Genomic DNA, 12,344 nt, shown 5'->3' on the forward strand with positions numbered 1-12,344 from the left:
GTGCGCTTAACCGCTGAACAACCAGGCCAGCCCCACAACTGGGTATATTTGAAAGACAACCATTTAATGATTGACAGTTAACACAAAGAAAAGGCATTGTACAGCACATTTATTTTTGCAATAGGTACAATGAGGTAGTTTTCTTGTCCCTTTAATTAAAAGTTGTAATTTATCACCTTCTTTTTGCAAAAGCAATGTACACACATTGAACTGACTCCAAAAATATAACTGGAAGTTCCCCCAAATCTCGCCCTACAGAGGTAGCAAACAATTTTTATTAGAGCATGGAGCCCATTCTGAGATACCACATTTCCAGAAATCAGTGTTTCTACCTTAAAAATATAATGTGAACTCTGAGACTCAGTGACAAGTTTTTGGTGGAAGCATACATCTAAATACTCTTACTATGTAGATGTAATTTTTTTTTATATCTCTCAAGAAAGTTAGCATTAATTCTGGCTATGAGTTGGCAAAGCTTCTTTCCACTCTACCTACTGGATGTGCCTGATTAATAGTTACCCCCCCCCCTTTTTATAGCTACCCTTCTGTACATAATGATCACCAGGAGCATTAGCTTCAAATACAGAGGAGAATGATGCAGCAAACTATTATCTAGACATCAGCCAATCAAAAAACCAAAATACTGTACAATGATTAATGCTATTCACACTGTACGATGATAATTGGTATTCATAATGATGACTTTGGATTAGCCAACTAAGGTTAAATCCTTCTCAAAATGGTTTTAATATTGAATAGTATAATCTAGGATTTTACAAATGGGTGACCCACGTATATGCTAAAACAGTTTGCTGTAAACATGTCTGCTAACTTAGCTAAAAAGCTTATTAACTAGGGGCTGGCCCCGTGGCCGAGTGGTTAAGTTCACGCGCTCCGCTACAGGCAGCCCAGTGTTTCGTTAGTTCGAATCCTGGGCGCGGACATGGCACTGCTCATCAGACCACGCTGAGGCAGCGTCCCACATGCCACAACTAGAAGAACCCACAACGAAGAATACACAACTATGTACCGGGCGGCTTTGGGGAGAAAAAGGAAAAAATAAAATCTTTAAAAAAAAAAAAAAAGCTTATTAACTAGAAGACCCTATTTTTCCAGCCATTTTGAGTAACTCGGACTTGGCTGAGCGGTCGCATTCCAATTTGCTTACAGAACTCTCACTGATGCACTGATTTGTTTTTCTCATAATAGGAATGGATTTAGTCACATTTGTCTCTTCTGAGCTCAGCCTCACACACAAATAAGATAGCAGCTCACGTGTTGCTGGAATCCCCGACCCTGATGGCATTAGCACATAACTCAAATGTCGGTGTTGGCATATGTCAATATTACCTTAGCCTATGAAATATGTGGGAGGACGATAACGTCTTAAAAGTAAACATAAAATGGGTGCATTTTATTGTATGTAAATTGTACCTCAGTAAAGTTGATTTCAAACAAACAATTCTGAACCTGCAAATCACTTTCGGTAGGACTACTGATCTTGACCAAGATGTGTGATGCTCAGTAAGCTTTGGGAAGCTGCCCCCTAATACCGTAAGAAAGTTCTGTTCATTTATCATCTTCCAAGCATAATCTAGGCTTCTGGCAAATTAGACCCAACCACTTCGTTCTACATTCAATTGCAGAGGGGTGAACCCTATAAGGGGTTTCCAATTCCTTTTGAAAGTATACCATTCTGGAAGGTCTTACGATTATAGGGAGGACTCGAGAATGCAAGACACTGTGAGGTTTATGCCATATTCTAAGATCCCTCCACCTGGGCCTGTAATGGTTAGCTCCGGAAACAAGGTCCCCTTTTGCTGGAGCTGCCACCACTAACTTCCCCCCTTCTCCTATGCCCTGTATGGCCCTCTCCCGTGGCGGGCCTTCCCCATTGGCCAGACAAACACAACCGACTCCGGCAGCCAATGGGAGCTACTCTCCTGAACATGCAGAGGATGGGTGCTCGTGGTGTGATGAGAGGAGGTTGGCGCCTGGCACGCGCCCCTCTACATCTGGCAAGTCTGTGACAGAAACAGTAACACCCCTCCACACGCACACCCTTTCCCCTCGGCTCCCTCTTCTCAGCTGCGCGGGCCCCCGCAACCGGCGGCCGGCAGCGCCCTCCCTGGCTCCTTGGGGCGCGCGAGTGCACCTGCTTACTCTAAGACAGAGCATCCCTTTATCCCAAGGCTTGGGAGGGGGATGCGGAGGCGCGGCTCAGCTGCCCGCCGCTAAGGAGGTGAAAGAGGTATCTCCGCTCCGCACCCCACCCTCGCCGAGTTGCGTTGTTCCGAGGCTGACGAGCTCCAGAGATGCCTTAGGGTGCAGCTCTCTTTGTCCTTCACAGCTGTGCTCCCTGCCCACTGACCCCGTGCACTCCAAGAAAGTGGGGGTGGGGAGCCCGAGACCTATAGCATAAATGGGGACAAGGAGAAAGGAAGACCATCCCGGGGTGGTGTGTGCCGCTGTCCCCACCCCCTCCCTTTCCTCTTTAGGCTTCCTCCCTCCTGTGTGCCTCTGGGGTCAGGCAGGGGAGGGTCTAGGCAAAGGCGAGGCGGCGGCGGCGGCGGCTTCGGGAGCATCATAGGATCGAGCGCCTGAGCGTCCCGTCCGAGGGTACAGGCAGAGGAGAAGGCTCGCGGCTTGCCACGCTCCTCCATCTCTCCTCTCCTCTCTGGCTTTTGTGTTAGTGCCTTGGAGCTGCAAGGAGGGTGCGCTGGAGGAGAAGGAGGGGGGCCCGGGGTGAGAGGCACCCCCTTCACGCGCGCGCGCGCACACGTTGCCGGCGCACGCACACACGCGCGGACACACTCACCGACACGCACACACACACGCACAAAGCTCGCTCGCCTCGAGCGCACTAACGTGGCCGTTTTCTTTGTGTGGAGCCCTCAAGGGGGGTTGGGGCCCAGGTTCGGTCCCGGGGAGATGGCGCAGCCCATCCTGGGCCATGGGAGCCTGCAGCCCGCCTCATCCGCTGGCCTGGCGTCCCTGGAGCTCGACTCGTCGCTGGACCAGTACGTGCAGATTCGCATCTTCAAAATCATCGTGATTGGGGACTCCAACGTGGGCAAGACCTGCCTGACCTTTCGCTTCTGCGGGGGGACCTTCCCAGACAAGACTGAGGCCACTATCGGCGTGGACTTCAGGGAGAAGACCGTGGAAATCGAGGGCGAGAAGATCAAGGTGATCCAGATGGTCAGGTCCGGGAAGGGAGGGATCTGGGAGGGGGCCTCGCCTGAGGCATTGCTCTAGAGATTGTAAACGTCCAGCGCGTGGCTGTGTCACCGCTTGCTGAGCCCAAGACCCTCGGCACCCCCTCATTCCCTTTGCCTCTCTCAGTGGCCTGGTTCCCACCTCACCCGGTTTTTTAGGGCAGGCGGGAGTGGTTGCATTCATGCCCTTTGCCCCTGCTTGACAGCTGTCACCAGGAAAGGCATGTCTGATCCCATCCTTGACCCTGAACTGAGCGCAGCGGCACCTGTGGGCAGAGGGAGGCGTGAGGCATCTCTTGGTCCTGGTCTGTGGGATGGATCCCAAAGCACTTTATACATCTTGAGGCCTCTTCTACCTCTTGGGTGCCAATAGAGTGCAAAAACCCACTTTGGCTGAGCCCCGAGGCATTAGAGGGGAGGAAAGGATGGCAATCCATAGAGAATGAAAGCCACTTTATTTTAAGTTAGAGTTTATGGTTAAGATTAGGGCTGAGTTGGAATAGGGGTGGAGTGGGGTGGTTCTGGCACAAAGCCATGAGCCCTTTTAAACAAATTGAGACAGAGTCACCTGCCAGCCCTTCATAACAGACAAAACTTGTTCTTTTGGAACAGTCCCCCCAAATGATATCTTCTTTATTTGTCTGGGGTACCTAACGAATAAACTGCCCATTACTCATTCTATTGGTATTATCTGCAGCAGGCCTTTGTCGAAATGCAGAGCAACTTATCTGAGGGCCAAGGGAAGTGTCTGGGTCCTTCCCCCTCATTAGTTTCTCAGATAGGCTAAGTACAGATATTCTTGTCTGACCATTTGTGCTCACTTTTGGTTCAGAAAAGGTAGAAACTGAATAGGGCAGGAGTATTTCAATGTGCAGAGGATGGTGGGAGGGAGGACATGGCAAGGGCGGCTTCATGTGTCAGGGGAGCGGCCGGGGGGTAGGGTTATAGGCAGGAAAGGCACCTCAAAAGGCGCTGGGCGCTAAAGATCAACTCCGCTAGCCCCCACCGCCTGCCTCTTCTTGAGCCAGTGGTCGGCCCCTGTTGGATGAACCTCCCTGCTGGTCAAACAGCCTGAATGACCACAAGGCCCCTCTTCTGAGTGATGTAGAGAGAAGGGCTGAGTAACTGGGGAGAATGACGAAACACTCTAAACTGTGCAAGACTCCTGACTGCTTTGATTATTAAAATGAACGGGTTTTAAAATGGCTCCAGAAACCAGGCCAAGGCACTTGATGTCAGGAAGATGGGCAGCTCGGTACTGGTGAGGGAGGGCTCTTGAGAACATTTGAGCCTCAGGGTCGGGAAGATATGGCACCGTTTTGAAATAGTGATCTTTTTCACCGCTTGCATTTTGGGGGGAGTTGCTTCGCTTCCTTTTTAAAGTCAAAGCAGGTATCTGTCTCTATCTTGTCCTGGGGCCCTTATGTTTACATTTGCTTGTTTAAGACTTTCTCTAGTGTGTCTAATTTCTTTAATGTAAGGTTTTAAGATTCTGGAAATTCTAAAACATGCCTTTTAAAATGCCTTTTAAAAGTAGAAATATACTTGTGGATGTGCTCTTAAACCCTCAAAACCCTTAACGTTTAATGCTATCACTTGTTTCAAATCAAGTGTCACATTGAACCAAAGAGTTCTCAGGATTTAGGAGAGGGGCCATAAATCCACTGAAAATTCAGAAGGAGGAAAAAGGAAGTGTTTGGGTGTCTGGGGAGGAGGGAGAAGAGGGGGAGAGGAGAGGAGGAAGCTAGAAAGTAGGAAATGGGAGGTGAAAATGAGGGGAATCGGGTCAGCACCCAATAGACTCGGGGAACTTGTTAAAAGGTTCCTTCCCTTCTGACACCCCTGTACTTCGCCAAACTGGATTTTACAGTCTGCCAAAGATTCCAGATTCCCAGGGGGCAGAGCCTGTGACAGTGTGATTCACTAGAAACAGAGCTCGGCACAACACCACGTGCTGATAAGTGCTTAATACAGGCTTTTTTTGGGAAGATGATATTTTCAAGAGGGCAAAGCCTTGTGACACTGCTCACGGCGGAGCCCTCTGAGTGCAGATGCTGAAGGAGCTCAGGGTGGGGTGTGGGAGTGGGGAGATGGTGACCTTGCCTCTTGTAAAGCTGCTGCAACCTCAGGGCCAAAGCCGCCAGGCAAGACCAGCATGTCTGTGGGAAGACGGCAGAGCGTGGCAGCTAGCACAGGATCTAGACAGGAGAAGATTTTGCCCCACACGCCGGCTGGCCTGGAGTTTCTCAAGGAACAAGTGCCAAAACCATGCCATGACGTGACTGCCAAAGGTTTCTTCCTTTGGGGGAGGGCAAAAAGTCCAGGGTGACAGGCTGAGGTGGCCCTAGACCACAGCCAGCAATAGAAGGCTGTCGGGCTATAAAATGCCAGGTCTCACAGGAGAGTGGTCGAGAGGTCTCAGCGAGCTCTTCTCGCAGTCCAAGAGCAGGGTGTGGCCTCTCCTGGGCTGTTCTCTGCCTCCCAGGGTAGCACATGTGTCAACTCCTGCAGGGGGATGACTGACTTAGCGTATTTGGGGCTACTCTCTTAATTACCAGGGCCATCCCTAGGGCTTTGAAGCCCCATTTGGTGTCTCCAATCAATGTGTCCCCATCACCTCCCCATCACAACATGTACAATACAGTGTTTCCTGGTTAATGTGAACATCAAGAAAAGCCTCCAGTGAGTAGGCAATAATAATAACAACAATTTCTATTTAGTGAATAAACAAAGACCCCAGGCTAGGCACTTTACACGTGCTATCTATTTCATCTTCACAGCAGCCCTATGAAATTAAGACTATTATCATTATTCCCAGTTTATAGCTAAGGAGACCAACATTAGAGAGATTAAATAACTTGCCCAAAGGCACATGGATCTGAGCTTCAGTCTTTGACCCTTGACCCCAAGCACTTCACCATCTCACTATCCTGCCTTCCCTGGGACGGGATCAGGAGTGCTCACGGGGGAAGGGTGGCATGCCAGGCGGCCAGCCTTATGGTCTCTTTTAGGCCAGGGGCCCAGGGTTATAGCCCCAAGACCCAGGAACCTTCAAGCTGTCTCCTTCAGCTGCACTCCAGACATTGAACTGAGTACCTGAGTCTTATGTTTTGCACCCTGACTGTCTCACCTTGGGCGTGAGAATGAGAGAATGTTCAGAGATGGAAGGGACCTTAGAGAATCTCTAATCCAACGTCCTCATTTTACAGATAGGAAACTGAAGCTCAGAGAGGGAAAGTGACTTGCCCAAGATCACACAGGGCCTGGCCTACAACTCAGGTCTCCTAATCCCCTTCCTGGTGCTCTTTCCATATAAATCCCCACTCTAGGTGACTCCCATGGTCCATCCAACCCATGCAGTTACCTGTGACAGGGACAGGGAGGGACAGCATATGGGCAAGCTGACACTCCTTCCTGAGATCAGCCTAGGAAGGGTGGAGGCATCCCCCAACCCCCAAAGGAAAGGTGGAGCTTCCCTTAATGACCATTGTGTGTCTGTCTCCTAGGGGTTTAGCTAACTCATATTGAACCTGTCTCCGTCTAAAAGCACTGGAAAATGCCAAGTAGCTGTATGTGGGGGATGGGATGGGGGAAGTAGTAGAGGGGAGGCTCAGAATTAATTTTTGAACCGTTCTTCGTAAATTCTCATGGAACCCCTCCCCCCGCCTCTAGTTTGGTTTCTCCCACAGGCTGGGTACCCCCTCTGGTCCAGCCCTCTGGACCAGGAAACTGCAGGTCAGCCATGGCTGTGGGCAGGTGCTGCCCAGGACTGTGGATTTCTCGTCGTCTGCTGATCACTTGGAAAAACTCCTACCTGTGTTATATTATCGAGTGGACAGGGGCTGAGCTGTGTGTTCCCTCAGAAGCTGCCTGCAGTCAGGATGACATCATGTCTTCTTTAGGGCTTCTGAGCTTCCCTCTTCTGCCAGTTAGCTTAATGGTTAATTATCTATCAGTGTGTGTTTCTCTGTCTGCCTTGCTGCCTCTCTTTCTGTGCATGAGTTTCTCTTTGTCTCTGTCCTCCTTTGCCATTCTCTGTGTCAGCCTTATGTGTGTGTATCTTAGATGAAGATGGGACAGTCCAGCTAGTTGAAGAAAAGATTTGTTTTAAACTTTTCCCATCATCCACTTGGGCACCCTCCAAAGGTTACAGATGTATTTGTCTCCCTTTCTCCTCTTCTACCCTCCCCCGCCAGCTTCCAACAAAAGGACATTCATGTCTCATCTATAGAAAGATGCCAGATATATTCCCCAGGGAAAAGAAATACTCATGTAAGTGAAGAGCACGTGCAGGGGGTGGGGGATCTGCTGAAGCTTGCTCAGGCAGTGGGAGCCCCAGGAAAATAGTTCAAAAGACTAGATTTATCTTTGGCAGCTCCCCACACTGTGCCCCTCGACCCTCCTCCAGCATCCCCGTCACTTTGGCCTACCCCCAGCCACCCATGGCATGTTGCTGGCATTCTTCTCTCCTCCCCCTCCCCACTGACTGCCTTTGCCTTGGCTCTAACTCATCATCAACAAGCCAAGCTTTCTGTGCTTTCCAGGATGAGAACCAACAGATCCAAGGAGCAGTGCTACCAGGACAGGGCTGATGGGCTTTCTGAGACAACGGCAACAACTAACATTTGCAGAGCACTTTATATTCTGCCAAAGCTCTTTCTCACGTGTTATTTCATTTGCCTAGTCATTTACTCAGCTACTAAGCGGGGGAGCTGGAACCCAGGGCTCCCAATTCCAAAGCTACTGCTGCGTTTCCAACAGCACCTCCTGCTCAATGAGTTGTCAGGCCAGACTTGATGGTGGAGGTTTCAGGCCAGGAGGGAGAGTGTGTATCAGGCACCGTGTCAGGTACTTACAAGGAATGCTAATCCTCACAGCATCCCTACAAGACTGCTGTGGTTGTCCTCGGTTTCCAGAGAAGGGAGGACACTGAAGATAGAGTAAGCAACTTGCCTAAGGACACCTAACTAGTACTACATGTACTAAACACCTAACGTGTACTAGTAGTACATGATTGGGCCGAGACTTGCACCTGAGTTGGTTTGATTCCATTACACGCCACTGGCCCTTGGAGAGAAAAGAGAATCTGAGGAGCACGTATGTGGCTAAGGGGTAGTCAGCCCTGGCCACCACGTAGATGCAGTGCCCACAGGAAGGGAAGAATGGATGAGAGGAGAGCCAGCTGCAAAGGGGGAAGGAGATGCTTTCACTGTCTGGCAGGGGCCGGGGGTTTATGAGGATACTAAGGAGAACATGCACACCAAACCCCCAAACAAAATGAGGTCGCTTCTCTGTCTAGTGAGCCTGACAGCTGTGCTCTCCCTTTGTGATGGCTCCGAGGCCATGCCATCGGTCCTTCTGATTTTCTGCTGTGAGCAGCCTGCTTCCTGGCTCCCGTCTCACCACAGACAGGAGTGCAAAGGCCTTGGATTGGCGTTTATAAAGAGCTGGAATGGGAGCAGTGCCTACAGTTTCAATTCTGAGCCTCCAAATGAAAGCTTCAAGGCTCCCCGCAGCATTGGAAAGGCAAAGGTCGCCGGCAGAAAGGGCCCTCCCTGCAGTTCCGGCAGCTTGGGCGGTGTATACAATTCTGAAGCCAAAAAAAAGCCAAACAGCCAACCTACTCAGCCCCAAACACCTCACACACTCCCACCCGTGTTCCTGCTAGTGGCAGGTATTTTTAGAGTCCTGAGCTCATGGTGTTAAAGCATCTGCCACATGCCTGAGGGCTGGTGGGGATTCAGCCTTACTCAGAGGCAAGAGTTAGGACTACTGGGGGGCGGGGGTGGGGATCAGGAACCGAGTGGTAATGATATTCTTGTGCTCTATCTGCTCTCTTCCCACCGACCTCCATTTCTTTCCTGGCCTGTTCTCCTTTTCTTCCTGCTCAGAGCACTAGAGAGGTGGAAGAAATGAAAATCTTTTTTGTCTTTGCTTGCCAAAGCAAATCAGTGTTCAAGGACTTATGTTTTTCTGTGTGACCAAAGTCGAACGTTTTCTCTGAAATCACCTTGGCAGACACTTAGAATGCTGGACTGTTTGTAGTGTTGGTGGCTCAGGCCAATAGTGCTTTTTGGTGTTGAGGATGAGGAGGGTGACAGCCATGATGACGAGTGATCTGATGCAGAAAAAAGTCCGCTTACAGTTTAACTGGAGAGATGCCAAGAGCACTGACGAAACAATTAGAGAACAAATAAATATAATCTAAATGGTGTGGCACAGACTCAAAGTGCAGTAGAAATTCCTAAGAAAAGAGAATTGAAGAGAAGTTGGGGGAGGTGTTAGGAAGAAGGTAGAGGCATGAACTGAGCCTTGAAGAATGGGTGAAATTTGGATAGGGCAATGGGGGGCAACCAATTCTGTAGGGGAAGGGGGGACTAGCAGGACCAAAGGGACAGTACAGGGAATGAACCAGGCGTAGATGAGTAGTTCAAAACCAGGTTGGTGGGGTCAAATTATGGCAGACAGAAATCTTTTCATTTGATGCTACGTGCAGTGGAGGGCTACCATAATTTCCTGAAGCAGGGATTTAGGAAGGCTAGTTTGAAAGCAGTATGCAGGCAGCATTGGAATGAAGACATCTAGAATCCCAAACACTCTGCTGTAGTCTAGGAGTGAGAAGAGGAGGGTCTGACCCAGGGACATGAAAATCGAAATAGAAGAAGGGGTGAATTTGAGGGTCGTGCTAAAGGAACGTGGTAGCCGCGTCCATAGAGGAGATGACGGGGAGCCTGGACAATGATAATTGATGTTCAGCATGATGACTCTGGGGCCGTGTAAGATCTTTACTCAGCAAAGAGATTCAATTATATTTACTAGATTATACTTACTGACTGCTAACTCCAAATAAAGGCGATACTTCGTTTTAAGAGCCATAGTAGTCAATTAGTGGCCATAATCAAATTTGCTTTGATAACTGAGAATTGTATAGGGCCTTGGGACCATCATTCTGAGTATGAATTTCTCTTGTCCAAGACTTTGGATATATAAAGGGAAATAGATTGGGCTGAACGTGTGTTGACTCCAGAGTCTCCTTTTGGAATTTTGTCTCTGTATATGTTACTGATATCAGCGTTTTTCCTTCATAATTTGGCCTTTATCCCAAAAGCTGAGATGCAGAAGAAAAATCCAGCGAGCTAAATTACCTTTTACATAACAAAGAAGGGAACTTTGTTTAAGCTTTTCTAGAAGTGAACTTATGAGAAGTGAACTTTTGTAAATTGAGCTAAAAGATGAGATTTGACCTATTTTCTTTAAAAAGTCATGCAAAACCCCCCAAAGCAAAGTGATGTTTATTACAGTAGAAAATTTAGAAAATATGAAAAAAATAGAAGAAAATAAATATCACCTATAGTCCCACTGCCCATAAATAACCATTAATGTTTAGTGTGTACACGTCCAGTCTTTCTCATGCATATGTCTGTTGAATATTTTTTAAAAATTGGGACCATAGCATATGAAAAATTTTATACCCTACTTTTTCACTTACTTATATTTTGTGAGCATTTCCTCCACCATTTGTTGTTTGAAAACATTATTATTATTTTTCGTGAGGAAGATTGGTCCTGAGCTAACATCTGTTGCCAATGTTCCTCTTTTTGCTTGGGGAAGATTGTCCCTGAGCTAACATCTGTGCCAATCTTCATCTATTTTGTATGTGGGATGCTGCTACAGCATGGCTTGATGAGCGGTGTGTAGATCCGTGCCTGGATCCGAACCAGTGAACCCCGGGCTGCTGAAGCCGAGCATGCAAACTTAACCACTACGCCACGGGGCCAGCCCCTAAAAACACTTTTAATGGCTGCATAATAGCCCATCGTATAGATATCTACATGTACTTAGCTATTCCTCTCCTAGGGAGCATTTAGGTTGTTTCCTGATTTTTAAAAAGTATAAATAACCCTGCAATTAAGATTTTTGTACAGAATTTTGACAACATCTCTGCTATTTCTTGTGTATAGATTTCTGGAAGTGAGATTATAGGCTCAAAGAGTTTTGAACATTTTTCACCTTCTTGGTAATATTACCAAATTTCCCTCCAGAAAAGTTGACCAATTTTCATCCCAGTTTTTCAACTAAAAACCTTAAGATTTTTCAAGTCAAGATTTTCAGCTAAAAATCTTAAGAAAAACTTTATAAACTCTGAAAGAACCTTCTCTCTATACTTTGAGAAGTCCATTCTGCCAGTCTGTCAAAGAACCACTTCCTGTGTCAGGACTTGTCACCTCATTTTTATAATGCCGCAGAACCATGTTTTCTCCCACTCATTCATATTTCCTTTGCTGACCCCAAATATGGGTTTTTGTATCTTCCAGGTTCAGGTGTGGGACACAGCAGGTCAGGAACGCTTCCGCAAAAGCATGGTCGAGCACTACTACCGCAATGTGCACGCAGTGGTCTTCGTCTATGACGTCACCAAGATGACATCCTTCACCAACCTCAAAATGTGGATCCAAGAATGCAATGGGCATGCTGTGCCCCCGTTAGTCCCGAAAGTGCTTGTGGGCAACAAGTGTGACTTGAGGGAACAGATCCAGGTGCCCTCCAACCTAGCCCTGAAATTTGCCGACGCCCACAACATGCTCTTGTTTGAGACGTCGGCCAAGGACCCCAAAGAGAGCCAGAACGTGGAGTCAATTTTCATGTGCCTGGCTTGCCGACTGAAGGCTCAGAAATCCCTGCTCTATCGTGATGCTGAAAGGCAGCAGGGGAAGGTGCAGAAACTGGAGTTCCCACAGGAAGCTAACAGTAAAACTTCCTGTCCCTGTTGAAACCAAACGGTGTAAATACAAGATCAATTATCACTGGAATTTTTTCTTTCCCTTTTTTCCGTGCCTGCATAATGCTGACACCTGCTTGTTTCCATACAAATTGATATTAAAATAAAATTTGTATAGATTATCATGTGCCTTCAAGTCTTGCTTTCCTCCAAGAAGACGTTTCTGATTGTGATGAGTAGAAGAGGCAGCTTGCCCTACTATAGAATGATATGCCCGTGCCCAGGCACACTCCCTACCAGCTGTCTATGCCACCTGGAATTCTCATCATTTGAGGCACTTCTTCAGACCTAATTCATTCTCTTATTCGGTGTGTCATCAGTGGGCAGAAACACCCAGAAGGTGGGGG

General features: G+C 48.0%; 1 protein-coding gene across 1 annotated transcript; it reads left to right on the top strand.

Annotated features, from left to right (window-relative positions):
* The first annotated feature begins 2,044 nt into the window (after window positions 1-2,044).
* RAB33A (RAB33A, member RAS oncogene family) lies at window positions 2,045-12,119 on the top strand. Its single transcript, XM_070502797.1, has 3 exons — window positions 2,045-2,251; window positions 2,892-3,189; window positions 11,534-12,119. The coding sequence occupies exons 2-3, from the start codon at window positions 2,932-2,934 to the stop codon at window positions 11,987-11,989; spliced, it is 714 nt and encodes a 237-aa protein (XP_070358898.1). The 5' UTR covers window positions 2,045-2,251; window positions 2,892-2,931; the 3' UTR covers window positions 11,990-12,119.
* Window positions 12,120-12,344: the final 225 nt, after the last annotated feature.

The sequence above is a fragment of the Equus asinus genome, chromosome X, assembly GCF_041296235.1.
Source record: "Equus asinus isolate D_3611 breed Donkey chromosome X, EquAss-T2T_v2, whole genome shotgun sequence".
Taxonomy (NCBI): domain Eukaryota; kingdom Metazoa; phylum Chordata; class Mammalia; order Perissodactyla; family Equidae; genus Equus; species Equus asinus.

What these genes read in the sequence shown, in the direction of transcription:
- RAB33A (XM_070502797.1), top strand. Translation starts at nt 2,932, where the DNA reads ATGGCGCAGCCCATCCTGGGCCATGGGAGCCTGCAGCCCGCCTCATCC. An exon ending in TCGAGGGCGAGAAGATCAAG is followed by an intron (nt 3,190 to 11,533) that starts GTGATCCAGATG and finishes TGTATCTTCCAG; the next exon opens with GTTCAGGTGTGGGACACAGC.